Below are 17,990 nucleotides of genomic sequence, written 5' to 3'. Positions count from 1 at the left end.
AACGAATCGACGGTCCACGGGTACCGAAAAGGGCCGATGGAAACAAATGGGGAATCTCTTCGGTGGGCCCATAACCTTCTACGCGTCCCACGTGTGATCTGACACAAATGCCCTCTCCTTGCCACCTGTCTTTAAAATTCCAATCTTACCCTTGAAGAAAACTTTATTTGCGGATTAGTCCCCTTCAGGTGTCAGTTTTTCTCCCTCTAAAGAGACGTTCGTCGGTGTCAGTCCCAGGCTTGCTCATTAACACGCACGCACAAAACTCTGCTTGCTCTCAGTAAAAGCAAAGCTCACTCACTTTCTCTCCCACTAAAACTTCAGTTTCTCTCTCTTGAATTTTGAGATCTTGAAACCCTAGAAAATGTCGGATTATGCATTGTAGGGATCAATCGGGGAAGCTTAGTCGTTTCTTCCCCTCCTCCTCATTTTGATTCGTCGTTGCAATTTTAAGGTACTGTTTGGCGCATTTCTGTTTTTCCCGCGTTTTCTTCTTTACTTTTGTTTGGAACTGATTCCTTGTTTGATATAGCATTTACTTTTCTAGTTAGTTGTTTGAGCATTAAATTTCTCTTCGAAGTGGAAACAAAAAAAAGTTGTTTTAAATATTAATGAATTGTACTCGTTAATTTATCATTGTGAGTGGACACAGTTTAGACGAAGGTGATTACAAGCTAGTTAAGTTAATTAAAACTACGTATTTTTTCATTTAACTAGAAATAAGCATTTCTTTGGGTTTTTCCCTCTTGTTTTTTTTGGGTACAAGTGTTACTATTAGTTAAAAATATTGCGTTGTTGAGAATAAAAATTATCTACACACACACACACACACTTACTCACTTATATTATTAGTTCATAATTCTTTTTGGGTACGAATTAGTTTAGAAATCATTGTTGTTAAACATAAATTTGTTTATGTTTCTGTAACGTTCTTAATAGTACTTTGTTAATCATTTTTCCTTGGCATTGTTTTTTTCGTTTTCTTTTTTTTTTCCTCCTGATAAATTTTCTGGTATGTTACCAGAAAATGAATTCTTGATTTCATTTGTGGAAATTTACGGACCTCGGTCAAGGTTCCTTTACCCCTTAAGTCAGTAAAGAAATACAGTAAAGGAACAGAAGGATACTTGAATATGAATTATCAACATTTCAATTAGCAATAGAAGCAATGGATAACATTTTCCTTTTTCCTTGTGTAATGAATCATTATTGTGCTTTCTCATCTTCTGCAGAAATCATAATGTGGGCATTGTTTTCTTTTCAGGATACAAAAATAAAAAATTCATGGCTTGCAGCCTCTGGGGTCCGTCATTCCATGAAGGTACTTTGTTGTTTCTCAAATTAGAACTTATGAAGCATTATTAATTTGGTCATTGTTTTTGAGTGTGATTTGACTGAATGGGCGTAATCTGCAGAAGAAAGCAGGTGTTGCATACAACCAGGATGGCAGTGTGACTTTTACTTTGGCTATGGCTTCGGTATTATAATGCTTCTATTTTTGTTGTGATTCTGATTGGTATAATTTGTTTCTTGGCTTCCGTTAGTACCAATGATTATACAGTTTTCTTTGTTTTCTTTTTACACCTGTAGACATGATTGAGGAAAATGCTTTGAATGAGAAATCTTGTGTTCAAGTACTGAGGATATTGATTACAAAAGCAGATACTGAAATCGATGAACTTGAAAAAGATTTAGTATTGCTACAAAGTGAACTAGCCTGGGCTGAACATGAAGAATGGTCTGACATATGCTGCAATGCTTTGAGAGCAAAGATCGATTGCCTGGATATCTCAATACGGAAATTGAGGAACAAGGATGAGAATGACATTGAGGTTTACTTACTGATGCATACAGAACCTGTTGAGAAATTGCATGAAATAGTTAAGGCTCTACTCAAAAGTTTTTGCCATGAGAAAGATGAACAGGTTTGAGTCCTCAATGTTTTTCATCATTCTTTCTTTAACTTGCCATAAACATGATTCAACTCTGAACTTAAAAAGGATGATACAATTAGATTGTGATCTAGTGTTGAGTTTTACAAGTTATCTCTTATTACTCCGAAATTTCAACTGAAATTTTAAACCATTGTATTGCTTATTGCATCTGCATTTCTAGTTATTTTGACCGGATGCTTGATTCAATTGCTGATACCATTGTTGTTTCATATTGTTCTGATTGTTTGTTTAGCACTATCTAGATGTCGCAGGGTTGTAGTCATGTTGAATTTTTCTGCTACCCTCGGTCACTTTGGAAGGAAAGAGAATGGAAAGCCTTTAATAGACTGAAAGAGGGTGGAATATTGTTTAGTGTTTTATTTATTTGGAGTGCTTTTGTACAGTTGCGAAATTCGATAAGCATGGAATAGTTTTTACTCCCTGTGGTTTTATATCATTTACTCATTCAATTTTTCCTTCTATATCTGCTTCATATACGCATTATTTCATGAACTATAACGCAATTCTCCTTTCCATAATGAGCAGTGTCAGGGTGTTGTCTTAGATTCAAGTTGTGGTTCTCCAGAGCAGTCAGCTGACCTGCATAAGAACCAAAAATTGAGCACCTCAGATTCACATTTTATTGCAAAGGAGGAATTTAATGGTCCCATTGTTACTCCCAGCGAAAACTGTACTTCCTCAAAATCACATACAGAGATTGAAAAGAAGAAAGCAAATAGTTCGGAAACAGTTAAGATACATGTAGCTTTGCCCTCGCATGCTTTAACATAGCATGATCAATTTACTCATTCATTTACATATGGAATTTTAACTTTTGGGTTGTCTATTTATCATCACTAGTGAAATAGTTGGCCATTACTGCAATACAGTCACTGAGGACTGTATTAAATGTAATATTATATTAATAAGATAGCTTGCCATGTTTCCCCTACTTTGCATTCTACTTTGGACCTTTTTAAATGTTCTACATCTCTCTATCTGGGCTGTAGATGTAGGATTCTCCATCGATCAATTTTGTATTTTTTTGTTTGAATTCTTCATGCGAACTCTTAAGAGGCACAAGTTTTAGTACTCATTATTGGATTTAATAGGCTATTATTAGTTTGTAATAACTTGTTGCTGGCTTTACATTAGATTTTGATGGGTGATATTGTTGGTCTGCAAACACTGGTAGCTTTCATGATAGAGGATATCATGCGTGCAACTGCATGTTTGACTCTAGTTACTCATAATGTTGTTGATGCATCATAAATTTCGTGTTTGTAAATTGTTGCTGGAATGGTCAAAATGTATCCAACCTTATTATACTTGGAAACTTAGAATCATTGAACAACATGGTGTGTCTTTGCTTTGATACTACTGTTAAAGTTTTGTTACGGTATTGATAGAGAAGGCCTTTAGAGGACACAACATTTGTAGGTTGACACGTACTCCATACACTTGTTTTGTTGAGCTTGACTTGTAGAAATGTATTTAGTTGAGAAAATGGTTAAAACAAGGGAAATTTTTGCTATCTTGACTTTATTTCAGTGCTAAAATTAATTTAGAGTACTTACTATGCTTGAGTAGGGGTGAGCAAATTTGGTTTAAACTGAATCAATTAAATTAACTGAATTTTTTTGGTTAATTCAGTTAAAAAGTTAAGTTAATAATCAATTTAATTTAACTAATTCGGTTAAAATAAAATTTCAGTCTGTTTGGTTAATCTTTTCAGCAAGTTCAGTTAAATTGATTAAGAGAATTTTTTAACTGAATTAACTGAGTTAACCAATTGCATACCCCTAATTTTTAGCTTGACTGTCCTTTTTGTGTTAGGTACTAAACGAATGGGGACTCTAGAGTGTAGAAACTAAAAGAATGGGGACTCTTGAGTGTAGAAAGCTGAAAAGAGAAATCATATGTGCCTATATTTTATTTGTTTAAAGACAAAAGAGCATACGAATATAATTTGTTCTTGGCATCTATGGAGGCAGAGAAACTGATCCACATGTTCTAAACAGTATAGTCATTTTAGTTCCAGAAAGACCTCCATTTTTGTAATGCAAGTTGCAAGATTATATTCAACCAAGCATGTTTGTACTCATGCATGCATTTGTATCTTCATGCTATTGTCTCTTCTTAGCTCAATTTTTTAAATAATGTATTGGCTCATTATTTTTGACCATAACCAAGCCTGTGTGTAATTTTTGGATGGAGCTGTATTCTGATGCTGCTCTCTTCTCAGCTGAGTGTTGGGTACAATGTGATGGTTCACGACCATTGGCCATTTACATATGAAAAGTGCACTTAAATGGTAAAGAATAGTATATAATATAGAAAAGGAGGAGAAGAAGCATTCTTGCAGACTAACATGGGTGCTGAGTTACTCTATGAGTTATGTTTTGGCAGCTGCTGCTTGAATTTTTTTGGTTGGTACTAGCTGCACCTTGGCAAAAATATTGACTGCTTTACTGCCTCCTCTTGATGTCCTTATGTATCATTCACAGCTAGCAACTACCAGTTTCAAAAATATGATACCACATTCCCTGGCACCAGTGGCTGATCAATTTGATGAGAAGAAAGTTGTAACCAACCTTGATTTAGAAACTACCAAGGAGCAAGGAATCAAAGATTGTGGTCTTACTCTTAAAGACAAAAATGTGATCGAAAATTCATCTTTTAAGTCTGCACAGAAGAGAATGCATAAACGAGACAGGGCTAAGGTTAAGGTACTGCTCTTGCTAACTTTTTGGGCTAATCCAATTTAAAATCATTTAGTAAGCTCTGATCGAAAGGTGAAAAACTTGAGGAAATTTTTTTGAAAAGGTTTGACTGACAGTGTTGGTAGACATGCTATCCTGCAACCTCAAGTCATATTTTTATTGTGGCATACCAAATAATTAAAATGAAAAACGTTAATGCACTTGAACCTGTCTAAAGTATCTTTCTATTCTTTTCATGTTTTTATTTAACCTTCTGCTTGATATAAAGGGTGCTTTTAGTGAATATGAGTTCTCTTGTAATCAGTTCAACTCAATAAAGGGAAAGTTATTTGAACATTCTGTTTGTGGATGTCTACACAAAATGATAAGGTAGACCTTCTAAGTTCAACTCTCACATAATATAATCATATGGAATGAGTTTGCAATGATGATACTCAGAGAAAAAATTGAATCAATTGTCGTTTATGTTGTTTTCTAGGTTTTTACTGCAAATTTGTAAGAAAACGGTCTTTTGCAGCTTCCTACCCGTAACTTTACCCAGATTATCATATCAATATGCTCTTGCTCTTTCACTTATTTATATAATCATGTACAGCACTGTACTTTCTGGTATTGAAAGTAAATGGTATTGAGTATGCTTCTTTTCAACAGGAGCCTGCTGCACAGGTTGTGAATAATTCAGGCCTGGATGCCTCATATCATTCAGCTGACCACCTGAACAAGAAGAGTGCTTCTAGATTGAAAATCGTGAGTGAGGAAGCAACAGTACACACTTCTATATCTGCATCAGATATTTTAATCCTAGATTCATCATCAAATCCAAGGGGGAAGAGAGCAGATCTTAGCAGGAAAGTGAAGGTATGACCTGCTATTTAATTCATGTCAGCACCAAAATGTGCTGCATCATTAGATAACTTCATGGCTATACTTAACATGCTTTGAGGTTGATTCTGTTATGACTGCCCTCACTTGAGGGGGCTGTTGCAGTCTGTGGTACCTTATTCTTATCAGTTCCTCCTTTTAGAATGAACAGCCTGCAAATATTATTGCCAAAGATTTCGACTCAATTGCTTGTAAACAGACAACAGGCCACTCCAATGAGATGAAAAAGCTGCGCAAGCATGACCTGAAAGTTAATGGATGTGAAGTGCAAGAACATAATACAACTACTATCGGAAAAAGTAAAATTTCAAATTCAAGTTTGAATTTTGAACATAAAGGAAATATTCTGAAAGCAGATAAGGTACAATAAGCTCTTTCTCTCACATGTAATTGTCAATTTTAGGAAAATATACCTATGGCTATAACTAGCATTTGTTTCCATAAGTGTATTTCAAGTGCTACTGTGAGTCATTTGTTCAAATCTAACTTAAACTTGCCTATTTAATTAGCTTATAATGTCATTTTCTGCAAGCAGCCTGCAAATGCTGTGGTTAAAACTATTAGTCCTGATACTTTGAGACATGCCACTGGCCTCAACGGGAAGGGAAATAATTCTGATTCCAGGTTAGGTGCTGTCGGACAGGCAGAAAGTCTAAACTGTGATATGGAGCAAAAACTTTGTGACTTTGCTGCGAAATCTGCACGTAAACGAGGCATCAAAGAGTTAAAGTTTGCTTCAACTGAGCAAAAAGAGCCTTCAAGTTCATTCTTTAAGGGAGAAGGGAAGAGAAAAGACTCTTTACAAGTTGTAAAGCGAAAAGAAGCTCCACTGAGTGACGATGAACACTTCGCCTTAACCTCACTTATAGAGCTGCAGGATGAGAGGGGAAAGGATAAAACCATTCTACAGATGGAGGGAAATCCACAACTGGAGGAAGTTCAGATGGCTGAAATTGCTGCTAGAGATGACAAATTTGTTATGAACTTATATATGAGGTCACAAAGAGGAAAGCTAAAGATAGTAAAGACAACTGAGTCGATTTCAGCCAGTGTTGAAGAGCCTAGTTTAAATTCCAAGGAGAATGTTTCAAACTCATCTCCTATTTCAAAGGGCAAGAGACCATGGAAATATGCTAACAACCATACTTTAAATTATTCTTTGAGTGGTAAAATCACTAAGAAAACAACTCAGCATAGCCAATATGAAGTTGAAGACCAGAGCATGATGCTCGATGCTAGCCAGAATACAATGTCACTGCCACAAAAGAAATGTAAAAAGTTTTCTAGTGTACCAATATTTGTGGAGATCAGAGGTTCATCTGTACAAATGAACATCTCAAAGTTGCATGCGAATCTAAATGGGAGTACAGCTAAGACAGATATTTCTATATCAGAGGCTTCTGTTGATGGTTCCTGTATAAAGGGTGTGACACCCCAGCCTTTTGATATAAGTAACTTGATGAAAATGAAGTTGTGTGACCTGAGGGCAATTGCAAAAGCACAGAAACTAACAAAATACTCTGGACTTCGGAAAGAAGATCTGGTCAAGCAATTGGAAAATCGATTCCGTTGCTAATGAATATGTGGATGGCTTCTGTACAGGTTGGTTTCCCAGTTGTTTTGTTTTCTTGTACATGTTATAAAGAATTTTTTCTTTTGGCATGCCTGGTTATCTTATATAGTTTGAATTGCTCCAGTGTGCTGCATCATTGTCTGAATCCCAAGGTAAAATCTCATGGTGCAGTCTTCATTGGAAGCACAGGTTTTTCGAAGTACATAGAATCCCAGAAAACAACAAAATGTAGTATTCTTACTTAGAGGACCTGGTTCAATGGCTCATCAAATGACATTTTCTTCTGTTCACCTATTTGGGAGATGGGTGTTGTGCACCGTAGTGACCACACACACACACACACACACAAAAGTATCGAGTCAAAACATGATATTTGCTATAGGGTTGTAAACGCAAGTCTATCAGTTGTGGTTTATGGTAACAGGAACATACTGATATGATCAACATTATAGATCAAACGGTTTTCTGCTGTCTATTTGACATTGTTGTCAGGATTGTGCTTGTCGCTTCAATTGTCGCTTACCAAAGTGCAAATGAATATGATTTTTATTTTACGTTTGAGTTGCACAAGTGTTGGGAATAATTATCCATAATATAGAAGCCTTTTGAAGTCTTTTGGAATAAAAAAAATTTCTGATTTTTCATTGATAATGCATTCGTTAATTACTATAAAATTCATCCTCAAATTAAACTAATTTTGTTTCCAATTTGGCTTGAGATGGACATGTATCAAATTTGTTAAGACAAGAGTAGTTGTGATGGATGGACGATCAGGCTTTAAATTGTTTAAAAGAAATTTTGGGAGTCAAGGAAATTAGGTGGTGATCGTTGGAACCAAATCTTTTGAGAAACCTTGTAATGTGCCTCCGAGATTAAAAAACAGAGGAGTCATACTCATAATTGATGAACTATTAGGAACGAAGGGGTGCAATTATCTTACAAGTTAATGGTTATTAAATTTCGTTGCCAAGAAAAGCCAAAAGAAGCCCTTTCCTTTGACTAAACGACGTTCTGCAAAATTGCAACAATCATGCCTTGTGTCACAATCTCATAGTAACAAGCGATCACCCCAGGGTTTATCTCTTTAATCTGTAACTGAGGCGGCACTTCTCTATTGGTCGCATTAAGTGCCCCCCTCATACAGGCTATATCTATGGCAATTGAGGCTCATTTTTTGGCAACATGAAATATTCCGAACAAGTTTCCTTCTCTTACTCACCAATTCCCAGGTATCTTCTATCAACTCCTAGAGCTAGCTCCCTATTTCTTTCTACTTCCAATATCCTAACCCTTACTACCATCTTACTTGTTTGATCTGCCACAGCACTAACTATTCCGGGGTCTGCTCCTATCCTCATCTCTGTTAACTTGTTTGCATCCCATGTCCAAAGGACTTTCCATAGACGTCCACTCAGAAGGTCTATTTCAAAGCAAAGGGCATTTTCATTCATGTTTTCTCCTCATCAATACCAAGTCAATCCAATTGGTTATATAAATTCAAAAGGCAAATCTTACAGGTGGCTTGCCTTGCAGAGGCACAATCAGACCACTTTCACAAGAAACATGTGAACAATCTATAGAATTCTTTTGTCACAAAGCACCAGACTTTATCTCAGCTTAATGTCAATCCAGAGGGACCAAACTCACAATCTCATCTTTTCCAACTTTTGTGCTGTTGCTTCTGAAACATGACCTGATGACATCAAAGAGCAGTATCAGCAAGATGTCACCGATGTATGAATCCAACAGCCATCAAAACAACCACTAAAGAAGGAAATAAACATGACTCATTAGGTAGGCATGAACGTCAGGCTATTTCAGGAGCCAAGAAGAGGACTAGTGACCAAAAGAATTTGGGGAATGAGGATTATTTCAGTGCTGAACAAAATAATTTCCCAGCACCTAAAATTTGGCTTTTATATTCACCAAACAATTTCTCCTCTCCACTCCCACCATGAAATTTTGATTTTTAATTCTTTATTTGCAGTATCATTTTACTTCCTTTGGTTGACATAGCCCATTATAATGATCCACATAATCAGACTGAAACAAGGTCAAAGGAAAATTTTGGAATTCAGCTGCATCTGCTTTCAACTTAAATCAATATACATGTGAAGAAAAACATCATATTGTTAAAACTCTAATCTCGAGCTGCAAGTAAAAACATCATATTCTTAAAAGTCTAATCTAGAGCTGTCCTATTCCCAAAATTACTTGTATATTGTATCTAGTTGTAGGACAAATTGATAACATATAAGCTTCTATAGTCAGCATAACAGTTTTCAATTGTTACCTCTCATACTCTCCAACTTCTGATCAGCCTCGCTAACTGCTTGGACAAGATGGACAATCCGATATTTGAGTTTTTCATTTTCCACAGCAAGCTTCTTAGCCTACATGGTAACAAGTCAGCATGCTATAAACTCTGCTGTTTTCCATAAAAAAAAGACAAAGGTCAACTACCTTCTCTCGCTCTGCAAGTGTCTCAGCGTTTGCATCTTCTAGCTTTGCCTGTAGTTCACTAATTAGTTTGGAAGGTTCCCGATTTCCGGCATCTATATTGCTAATATTTAGGTAGACTCATTAGAATCTTAATTTATTCAAACTAAATCAGTTAGTCAAATGGAATACCTTGGCCATTACCTGTCTTGCGAGCTAGAACAGCTTCTAGTCTGGATAACCGTTTCTTTAATATGAAAACAAAACTAGTTAGCAACATACAGGATGCAATATTATGAAAAAGCCAAGTGTTTATTGACTATTATCCAAAATCACAATATAATTAAAAGCATTGATAGGCATTTCAAAGAACAGCAGTTCAAAAAGTTCTGATAATTCTACAGGGCATAAGTTAGAAATTAATGACAAATCACTAGTATGAGGTACTTCTAAGCCCTGATATGGAGGTTGCTTGACAGAGAGCCACTCCAGAAGTCCAGTGTAGACAACTGGAAACATATCTGCAGACATAAAGCATCAGGTTCTAAAAGCATACATTTTGTTTCACAAGGTTAAAATCACCAAGGCAATTTCCATGACTGCTCAAACACAGCAATTGCAGAATCATCTGTTAGTAACCCACTAAGAAACGAATTAAGATACATCCACGGAACTCCATTGCGGGTGAAAATGATAAACTCATACAATTTGACCCCCAAAAAAACCAAAAAAGGAAGTGGGGCAATGGGTTTGTAGGCAGAAGGTTCAAGCAAGAGAGAATTACCCAAAAATTTCCTAACAAAATTTGCCGTAGGAGAACTAAACTGGCTGCACTTGAAACCCAAATTTGTATGCAGATTAAAATAGAACCCTTCATCCAGCATTAGACAAAGACTGAGTTTTATTGAAACATTTCAATTTGTTTTTATTGCAAGATTATTAACCAATAATTAAATTTTCTAGTAGCAAAATGGAGTATATAACAAAACTAAATAAAATTTAACATTATTGTTTACAGGAAGCAAAAAGGAATAGAATGAAAACCTCGGCTTGGGTAGCTCTTAGGTAGAACGGCTTGAGGAGCTCTTCGCTCGCCATCTTTTGGTTCCGTTGAAACTTGAAAAGCGTGGATTAAACGGTTCTGTTCAGAGCAGAGTCCACGCTCTTAATGGCTGCTTCCACACGCTACAACCCAACCCTTCTTGACTTGCCAAAACCCTTTTACCCACACGTACCTATACTGTACAAATACGTGTGTATGGTTGTGCATGTACCGTAACGTTTTTCACATTCCTATATTAATCGAAATGCCAAATAAGTTCAGTGTTTATTCATAAAATGATGGAAATAAGTTACACTATAGAGAGTTCAAAAACATTTATCCATTAACAACGCGAATATTGTAGATACTCCATTTTATGCGAGTCTCTCCCTTAGTCTCAGTGAAAATTTTAAAAGCATTTCGAATTTCCATAGTTAGATATTTTAGGGTCTAATTTATTTATTGGGTTGGATTCTTCCATACTAATTGGGATTCTGGTTGCTGTTGGCACTGTTAACTGACAATTGAATAGTTGCAGCTATAGCTGTTCTGTTGTTTTCATATATTCTTGCTGTATTTAAGAATTGAAACTAAACTTTAGCATATATTTAGTGATCATTGCCATGGAATTAGCTCCTTAGCTTTCTTCCGAGTTGTAGTTATTACTACTATTATTATTATAGAATGTAATAAAATGATTTCTTTCGTCTCTATATTTCCTATCATCGTCATGGTCGGATTGGTAAATGGTCAGTATGGCTGAGGAACCAGTTCAGTCTAGGCCAAACTAGGCTTGCACCATTTTTGCTTTTGTTCAGTCATTGCGCCACGTGCATTGGTACAGTCTAGTTTGAGCCCAAACTGTTTAAACAGACACTTGGTCTAGATAAAAAAGAGAATTGCAAATCTCAGCAAGTATCAGAGCCATATTCTTAAAAATCAAAGTGTCTCTGACTAAATTACTGTTCAACAGCTTGGGCAAAGAGACTAATTTCATCAACCCAGCTTTCAATATGTATTAAGGGAAAGGCACTATTCATTACAAAACCACAATGTTTCTCACTGATGCAATTGCTTTCATATGATTAGTCTCCTTCAAACTTGAATTTGCTGTGATAACTTGTCAAGGCTGGCCAAGAAGTGAAGGTCTGTAGAATGCATGGCTCTGTGCAATCTCAATGCGGTCTCGGGGATCATTCAAGGTTTCATCCCTCAGTGCCTGAAGGATAGCTTGAGATGACTTCTCCCTAAAGATTCAAAATGTATGACAAGCTTAGCATTGGACATATTGATCATCAAAAACTATGTGAGTACCAATTGGTCGAGGTATAGAAAAATCTACTGATAGTTTATGTGCTGCTGGCACAGGAGAAATGGGTGTTGGTTTCAGTGAGGCAGGTACAATATATAGCAAAACTTATATTAAGGTACCATTTTTTTCTTGTGTTACTATCCAGGTAAGAATCTAATGCTTAGATATAAATCTTGTTATTTGTGATTTCCAGGCTGAAAAGTAAATTTAGGTAACTATTGAACTTCTCGTCTTGCATAAGCCTACTGAGGATTAAGAAATTACCTTGTTATGAGAATTTTGTAGAGTGTCTTTAATATAGGGCACAACTCAACAGGAGCAACAGGCTTGTTTCCTTCAGGATGCAACACACTTAAGCTTGATTGACTGAGAAGTTCATAAAATGCTCCTACTGCAGAGACACCCTGGAAAAGAATTAACATTGGTTAATTTTATCGTCCAATGATCAAATGGATATGTGCGATCTCAGTTATAGCTGAAACAGCAAATTGTAGATTATGCTAATAAGTTAGAACTGGATCAAGGTTTCTGGAATATCTGCATAGATAACCCACAATTATCACAGCCACTTGGCTGCAATGCAGCATTCACCTTTTCTGGTTCTTCCTTTTTAAAGATTTTCACTTTGATCGTTAAGAACAAAAACTGTAAATTCCTGCTTCAAAACCATAATTGCAGAGGTGAATTTAATTAATGAGTCAATCTTTTGTTTATCATTTTCTATAAACATAATGGTTTTAGACATTGAAGCTGAATACCATATGTATGGGGGCAATAAAGACATCATTCTCTTAATGATTTGTTATGCAGAACCAGTTCATACTTCATGAATCCTGAAGTACTGGCACATTCTCAACAAGAAACAATTTTGAGACCACCAATTGCACTCACAAAATACAGTTGTAAAATATGATGTTGAAGAAACTATTTTACCTGAATCATTCCTTTTCCACTGATGCTATCACCCATATCCCGACTTAGTTCTCCTTTGGCTAACATTTGCCCATACCATGCATTACGACCTTTCAACAAAGTTACATAAGTGTCAGCCAGCAAAGGGCCTGCAAGCTTCTCAGGTTCTTCAGCCAACAAGTGAGTAATAAAAATCATCTCTGATGTACAATGTGCAAAATATACTGATTTGCTGGTAGCACTCTCATTGGTCAGGGCTGCTACCATTCCTGAGAAAATCAAACTTGAATGTCAATATGTTGTTCCAGAATTTAGAACAGTAACTTTTTTTGAACTTGACTATGATTTGATTATTACCTAATTCCATAGATCTTAAATTGAAATCTAAACATAGCTTTACCCACGTTCTTCCTTAAACATATAAGGTTGTTTGACCTATGTGCATATCAATCAAGAACCCACAGTATAAATCTGCATTCTAATTCTTATTGGCATGTTAAGGATGGGACGATCATCAAGACTAACCCGCTGATTACTCACTGTTGTCTGATTGTTCATCCTTGACAGATCAAGCAATAGGCTTGTTTTTTCATAAGCAATATTGAGCAGTGTTGTCCTTTCAATTGTTGAAATCTCTATTGAGCACCTTGTTTCCAAAGGACATATGACAAATTGTTCCCTAATTATGATTAGAAATTAAGATACAAAGATTTCCTGCAAAGCTATCTCCACCAGAAATCATGGAGATAAGCAATTCATTGGACTCAATAGTCTCCTAGTTTCAGTAGACACCTAGCTTTGGTATGTTTTTGGTTACATAATAAATGTCCCATGAAATAAGAATTGTTTATAAATCCCTGTAAATATAATCTGTCCCAACAGTATTCCCAGGATGCCTCTCTTAAGGGTATAATCCATCTTCTCCAAATTCGTTCACACTTACACTAGATGGTTGTAGTTCACTAAAGGAGAAGATAGGTCTGTCAACCCAAGAACCAGACCTTGTTAATTTTACCCAAAATTTATTTGGCACAAGCTGAGAGATTCTATACTAACAAGGTGTTTTCTTATAGAAAACAAAAGAAAGTATGGATTGATTGTTACTTATGTAATTAATGATCTTATGCAGCACCTTGTTTCAATTACTTTCTCCCTCTTTTTTGTTCCTTACAGGCTGATAGGATTCATAGGAATGCAAATACATAATTATCCGGAACGACTGAGGTTTAATTTTTTCTGTATCAGGTTGTTTTTACCTTTTATTGATGGTGGTTAACATCAATGATAGATGATTAAAATAGGTCAAGGTTTCAGCCTATGACTGATAAGACTAAAGTACCAACCTCAGGTGAAACAGAGCTAATTGTAGTTTTGTCCCCACAAACAAAGGATGACAGAATAATATAAAGAATACTCTTCCAAGGATAATTGAATCACAACATCAATAGAGGTGACAGTTCCTGGAGGCTACCTAGGAGCTGAGAAGAGCAAGGAGTTACCAGCTATATATCAACTACATGCTTGGCAGTTTGGTCAAGCTGCCAAGAGGAATAATGGCCAACCACCCAGCAAATGAGTCACTGTTTCTAAATCCAAGAGGTTGCGTTGAGTAATTCTTAAATGCTGGTTCAGTGGCCTTATCAGTTTTTTGTTTTTGTTTTCCCCCAGACCTGAAGTTTATTCCTATAATATTTGTCCAATATAAATAACAAATAAATTCAGCAAGGGGATCTTTCATAATTATTAAATCTTTTATGGGTCAGGGAAAAAAATCACTGCAGATATTGTTGTGTGTAATATGAATTTTATTGGCTAAAGATGTAGAGGTATACACTTACCAGCTCCAATGGCATAGACATTCTTCAGGCCACCCATGACTTCATGAGTGACAAGGTCACTGTTGTCCCACACAATGAAATGGGGCTGCCTTAAAAATTTTGCTAGTGGTTTCCTCCACTTTTCGGCTCCGCATATTCGAGCATTAGCATATTCCTTATTGTAGATTTCAGAGGCAATATTTGGTCCCCCAAGATAGAGTATATTATCTATAGGTACTCCAGCTGCAAGGAACATACTGATAAAGCTCAAAAAAATGATAGACAAAAGGTTTTCTTGAGAGGAAAAAGTAGACAAAAAAAAGTAAACTATGTGTTTAACAAAAAGACATTCACGGCTTCTAGCAAAAACAGATCTTGGAAACAGATTGTGGATTCTGCATTTTTGACCTCCTGGCAAATCTAACAATGAAAGTAGGAAACAGATTATGGAAGTTGAATTAAGTACATTTGCATTTTATAGTGATGGAGGTAAGTTCCTTTCACAAAGTGTGTAGGGAATTCATTATCTGAAAACCAACCTCCCCCTTTTCCCCTCTTGTTCCCCCAGGCGGCAACCAACAACCGAGAATAAAAAAGGAGGACAGGCACAATTAGGAAAAAGAAATCCTCAGGCATCAGCTAGGAAGCAACATAGTTCTACATCACACATCATACTGTTAACTACTTAAAAACAAGTATTTACTGACCTAGCAGTTTGAATATTCTAAATGAATTATAGTTGCTAGAGGCAACAAATAAATATTTGTCTTGATAAGGTTTCAGATGAGTTATGTTGGCTTGTTGAGTATGAGTCCACTCGAATGTATTTGTAACAGAACCTTAGAAACATGTTAAATTTTCAGATTGTTTCATGTATGCAACATGCTTTTTCTGGTTCAAATTAGCAGCATGGTAATTTATCATATACAAAGCATATTAACCCCTGAAATAGCAAAAAATGATATGATCCATATGACTTTTTAAGCCAGAAATCAGATACTTCTATGCCATCAAATTCACTAAGCTGCTACTTAACAACCTAATAGCAGCAAAAGTATTTCAATTTTCATCAACTATGAAATGCATGTCATGATTCAACTCCATTTTGTTCCTGGTTGCATCTATGCTTTCCAATGTTTTATTTATCCAAAGGGGAACGCATATAGGAAAACGTAGAAGAAGAAGAAGAAGAAGGAAGAAAAAGTTCACTAAAGCAGAGCCAAGAGATGGTAGGTTTGAACATTTTTTCTTAACTCAAAACCATAAGTTTCAGAGAATCATTTTAGATTACTGGAGTATTGATTTACGTTGTCCACAAAATACTCATAAGATCATCTGCAATTAAAATTTTTCCTTCTTTCACCAATGCTGCTAAAATGTAAAACAAATAACAGAAGCACCTCCCTGATGAAGACACCGAAACTATTGTCGGATTTCACAGCATAAACACGATATGAGCATCAATTAATTGAGGAGAAGTCTTACTTGCTCGGTTAATCATTTGTGTTGGAGTTATGATATGAGGGACAGGTTCCAGAGCAGCCTCTATACCCTTTGACAAAGAGATAATGATAGGCACTGTGATTCGTTCCTTCCAATAATTACTGATCTCTTCAAACACCTCTCGTGTTTCAGTTGAAGGCAAGCCATTTACCACAATATCAGCATCCCAGACGGCTTCCTGCAAATTGGTCACAACCTTCAAAGGACAAAGTGGTGTATCAATCATGTTCAAGCAAAACCCGTCTTTCAAAATCTCATCAGCAAAAAGAGTGCGATCGCCTAGTCTTGCCTCAACATACTTCAAATAGGCACAACGCCGGATCAACCTCCTCAGTACATCTTCCCTTGAATTGATCACTTCAAATAGATGTTCTGCTGTGGCTCTGTCAACAGTTTTTCCGGGCCTTCTCCATATCCTGATTTGAACCTTTTCTCGAAACTGGCCGTAGCTATCTTGCAGCAAAGCTGCGAAGACACTGCCCCAAGCACCGGCTCCCACACTGACAATCCTCAACGGATCACCATCAGTCTTGCTAAGAAGGAGCCGAAGCTCATCAAGTTTCTCTTCCAAGCCATTAAAATTGTGAATAGATCCATTTGAGTACAGGCTACGGTGCAATGTGTCTACACTGCCTACCATCTTCTTAGAAGAAAAAGCCCAACACAACAAATCAACTAATAACAATAACAGAGGAAACCCTGACAATTTATCAGCTCTAATTCTAAAAAGAAGACTATATATGAGCTCCAAGATGATCCTGACAGCTTATCAGGTAGCCCAATTTCTGAAAACAACCCACCTTTGATTTTATATGGCTTTTTGTACTCCTAAAAACCACACTAATCAATCTTTGGTTGAAACAAGAAAGAGCATTTCCAATTCCCAAGTTGCACCGTGCTTCAAAAGAATAAAATTTTATTGGTGGATTCTTTTACCAAAACCAAAACTAACTTTGATCGCTTCATTTATATGTTCATACCAACCAGTTGTAGAGATTTGTCTTCTACTGAGTTTCAATATAACTAGGACATTCAGACAAGGGTACAGTTGGTGAATCTAGCTATGCACTCGGAGTTTATTGAAGTCTGCTTGAAAGAGATTATCGCAATATTCAAATAGTGCCTTGTTTTCCCCGTCTCAGAGTTTGTTCATCTACCCATCTATAAACTTCAAAGGAAACCATAAAAATACAAAACAAAATGACCCTCCCCACCAAAAAAAAAAAAATTATGGGCAAACGAGTACCAACCATTTTGGTGTTGTTAGTTACAAATTAAGCTAGGGTGTCCAATTTGAGGACTTCTTTTAATTTAAAGTCCTTGCAGCCTAGCTGGCTTCACAGCAACAAATCTTAAAGCTTCGAGTGCATTATTTCATTTGGATGGGAGAAAAATGTGTGAACTTTTTATGTGCATGCAATGCAAACACCTAGAAAAATTCATGCAAAAGTAGAGGGGAAACAGAACAAGAAACAGGTGAATCAAAATTAAAGCAGCGGCAGCAGGACTGCATCACATTTGGCAAAGAGATTGAGATTTGAGAGAGAGAGAAAGGAAAGGCTAAGTATAAGAGGACATTGATGAGGAACAGTTGAGAAGTCTAGGGGAGCGTACAAATGCATTAAAGGTTTTGTTTGCAGCCAACGTCCCCAACGGTCATTAATGTCAGATGACCGTCCTCGCTTTTCTCCATGTGCCAAGCCTAATCTGAATTTTTGGCATTGCATGTTGCACATGCTCAGCCATGCTGAGTTTAGTCGGACCCTTTCCTTGCATTCCCATTTTGATTACTCAACGCAACCACCATCCACGTCCTTCTCAATGGTGCGTGTGTGTGTATATATATATATATA

The 17,990-nt window shown here is 36.4% G+C and overlaps 3 protein-coding genes across 7 annotated transcripts; 1 reads left to right on the top strand and 2 right to left on the bottom strand.

The window, feature by feature from the left end:
• The first annotated feature begins 218 nt into the window (after window positions 1-218).
• LOC110414659 (uncharacterized) lies at window positions 219-7,587 on the top strand. Of its 3 annotated transcripts, none has more exons than XM_021425982.1 (10): window positions 219-454; window positions 1,265-1,321; window positions 1,416-1,478; window positions 1,591-1,925; window positions 2,481-2,684; window positions 4,442-4,663; window positions 5,309-5,515; window positions 5,691-5,900; window positions 6,075-7,141; window positions 7,237-7,587. In XM_021425982.1, the coding sequence occupies exons 2-9, from the start codon at window positions 1,285-1,287 to the stop codon at window positions 7,113-7,115; spliced, it is 2,319 nt and encodes a 772-aa protein (XP_021281657.1). In that variant the 5' UTR covers window positions 219-454; window positions 1,265-1,284; the 3' UTR covers window positions 7,116-7,141; window positions 7,237-7,587. The 3 variants fall into 3 exon arrangements, with proteins under 3 accessions (XP_021281657.1, XP_021281658.1, XP_021281656.1); XM_021425983.2 differs by having other exon boundaries at window positions 220-454; window positions 5,739-5,900; XM_021425981.1 differs by having other exon boundaries at window positions 220-454; window positions 5,682-5,900.
• A 948-nt stretch (window positions 7,588-8,535) lies between these two features.
• LOC110414661 (threonine-tRNA ligase 2) lies at window positions 8,536-10,881 on the bottom strand. 3 transcript variants are annotated; one of them, XM_021425986.2, is made up of 6 exons: window positions 10,596-10,881; window positions 10,336-10,422; window positions 9,756-9,798; window positions 9,576-9,667; window positions 9,406-9,505; window positions 8,536-8,805 (listed from the first exon to the last, which is right to left on the bottom strand). In XM_021425986.2, exons 1-6 carry the CDS (start codon window positions 10,647-10,649, stop codon window positions 8,756-8,758), a joined length of 426 nt encoding a protein of 141 aa, XP_021281661.1. In that variant the 5' UTR covers window positions 10,650-10,881; the 3' UTR covers window positions 8,536-8,755. The 3 variants fall into 3 exon arrangements, with proteins under 3 accessions (XP_021281661.1, XP_021281663.1, XP_021281662.1); XM_021425988.2 differs by lacking the exon at window positions 10,336-10,422 and having other exon boundaries at window positions 10,596-10,840; XM_021425987.2 differs by lacking the exon at window positions 10,596-10,881 and having other exon boundaries at window positions 9,576-9,675; window positions 10,336-10,589.
• A 601-nt stretch (window positions 10,882-11,482) lies between these two features.
• GPDHC1 (6-phosphogluconate dehydrogenase family protein) lies at window positions 11,483-17,703 on the bottom strand. Its single transcript, XM_021426446.2, has 5 exons — window positions 16,120-17,703; window positions 14,656-14,877; window positions 12,839-13,086; window positions 12,170-12,309; window positions 11,483-11,840 (listed from the first exon to the last, which is right to left on the bottom strand). The coding sequence occupies exons 1-5, from the start codon at window positions 16,775-16,777 to the stop codon at window positions 11,717-11,719; spliced, it is 1,392 nt and encodes a 463-aa protein (XP_021282121.1). The 5' UTR covers window positions 16,778-17,703; the 3' UTR covers window positions 11,483-11,716.
• Window positions 17,704-17,990: the final 287 nt, after the last annotated feature.

Source organism: Theobroma umbraticum, unplaced genomic scaffold (genome assembly GCF_002168275.2).
Source record: "Theobroma umbraticum cultivar Fairchild unplaced genomic scaffold, ASM216827v3 scaffold_147.0, whole genome shotgun sequence".
Classification (NCBI taxonomy): Eukaryota; Viridiplantae; Streptophyta; class Magnoliopsida; order Malvales; family Malvaceae; genus Theobroma; species Theobroma umbraticum.
This window is presented reverse-complemented; position numbering and strand designations above follow the sequence as displayed.

What these genes read in the sequence shown, in the direction of transcription:
- LOC110414659 (XM_021425981.1), top strand. Translation starts at nt 1,285, where the DNA reads ATGGCTTGCAGCCTCTGGGGTCCGTCATTCCATGAAG. An exon ending in TTACTTTGGCTATGGCTTCG is followed by an intron (nt 1,479 to 1,590) that starts GTATTATAATGC and finishes TTACACCTGTAG; the next exon opens with ACATGATTGAGGAAAATGCT. An exon ending in ATCTTAGCAGGAAAGTGAAG is followed by an intron (nt 5,516 to 5,681) that starts GTATGACCTGCT and finishes TCCTCCTTTTAG; the next exon opens with AATGAACAGCCTGCAAATAT.
- LOC110414661 (XM_021425986.2), bottom strand. Translation starts at nt 10,649, where the DNA reads ATGGCGAGCGAAGAGCTCCTCAAGCCGTTCTACCTAAGAGCTACCCAA. An exon ending in TTTTGTTAGGAAATTTTTGG is followed by an intron (nt 9,799 to 10,335) that starts GTAATTCTCTCT and finishes TTCATATTAAAG; the next exon opens with AAACGGTTATCCAGACTAGA. An exon ending in CACTTGCAGAGCGAGAGAAG is followed by an intron (nt 9,506 to 9,575) that starts GTAGTTGACCTT and finishes GTTACCATGTAG; the next exon opens with GCTAAGAAGCTTGCTGTGGA.
- GPDHC1 (XM_021426446.2), bottom strand. Translation starts at nt 16,777, where the DNA reads ATGGTAGGCAGTGTAGACACATTGCACCGTAGCCTGTACTCAAATGGA. An exon ending in TGTCTATGCCATTGGAGCTG is followed by an intron (nt 13,087 to 14,655) that starts GTAAGTGTATAC and finishes TGATTTTCTCAG; the next exon opens with GAATGGTAGCAGCCCTGACC. An exon ending in TACAAAATTCTCATAACAAG is followed by an intron (nt 11,841 to 12,169) that starts GTAATTTCTTAA and finishes TTGAATCTTTAG; the next exon opens with GGAGAAGTCATCTCAAGCTA.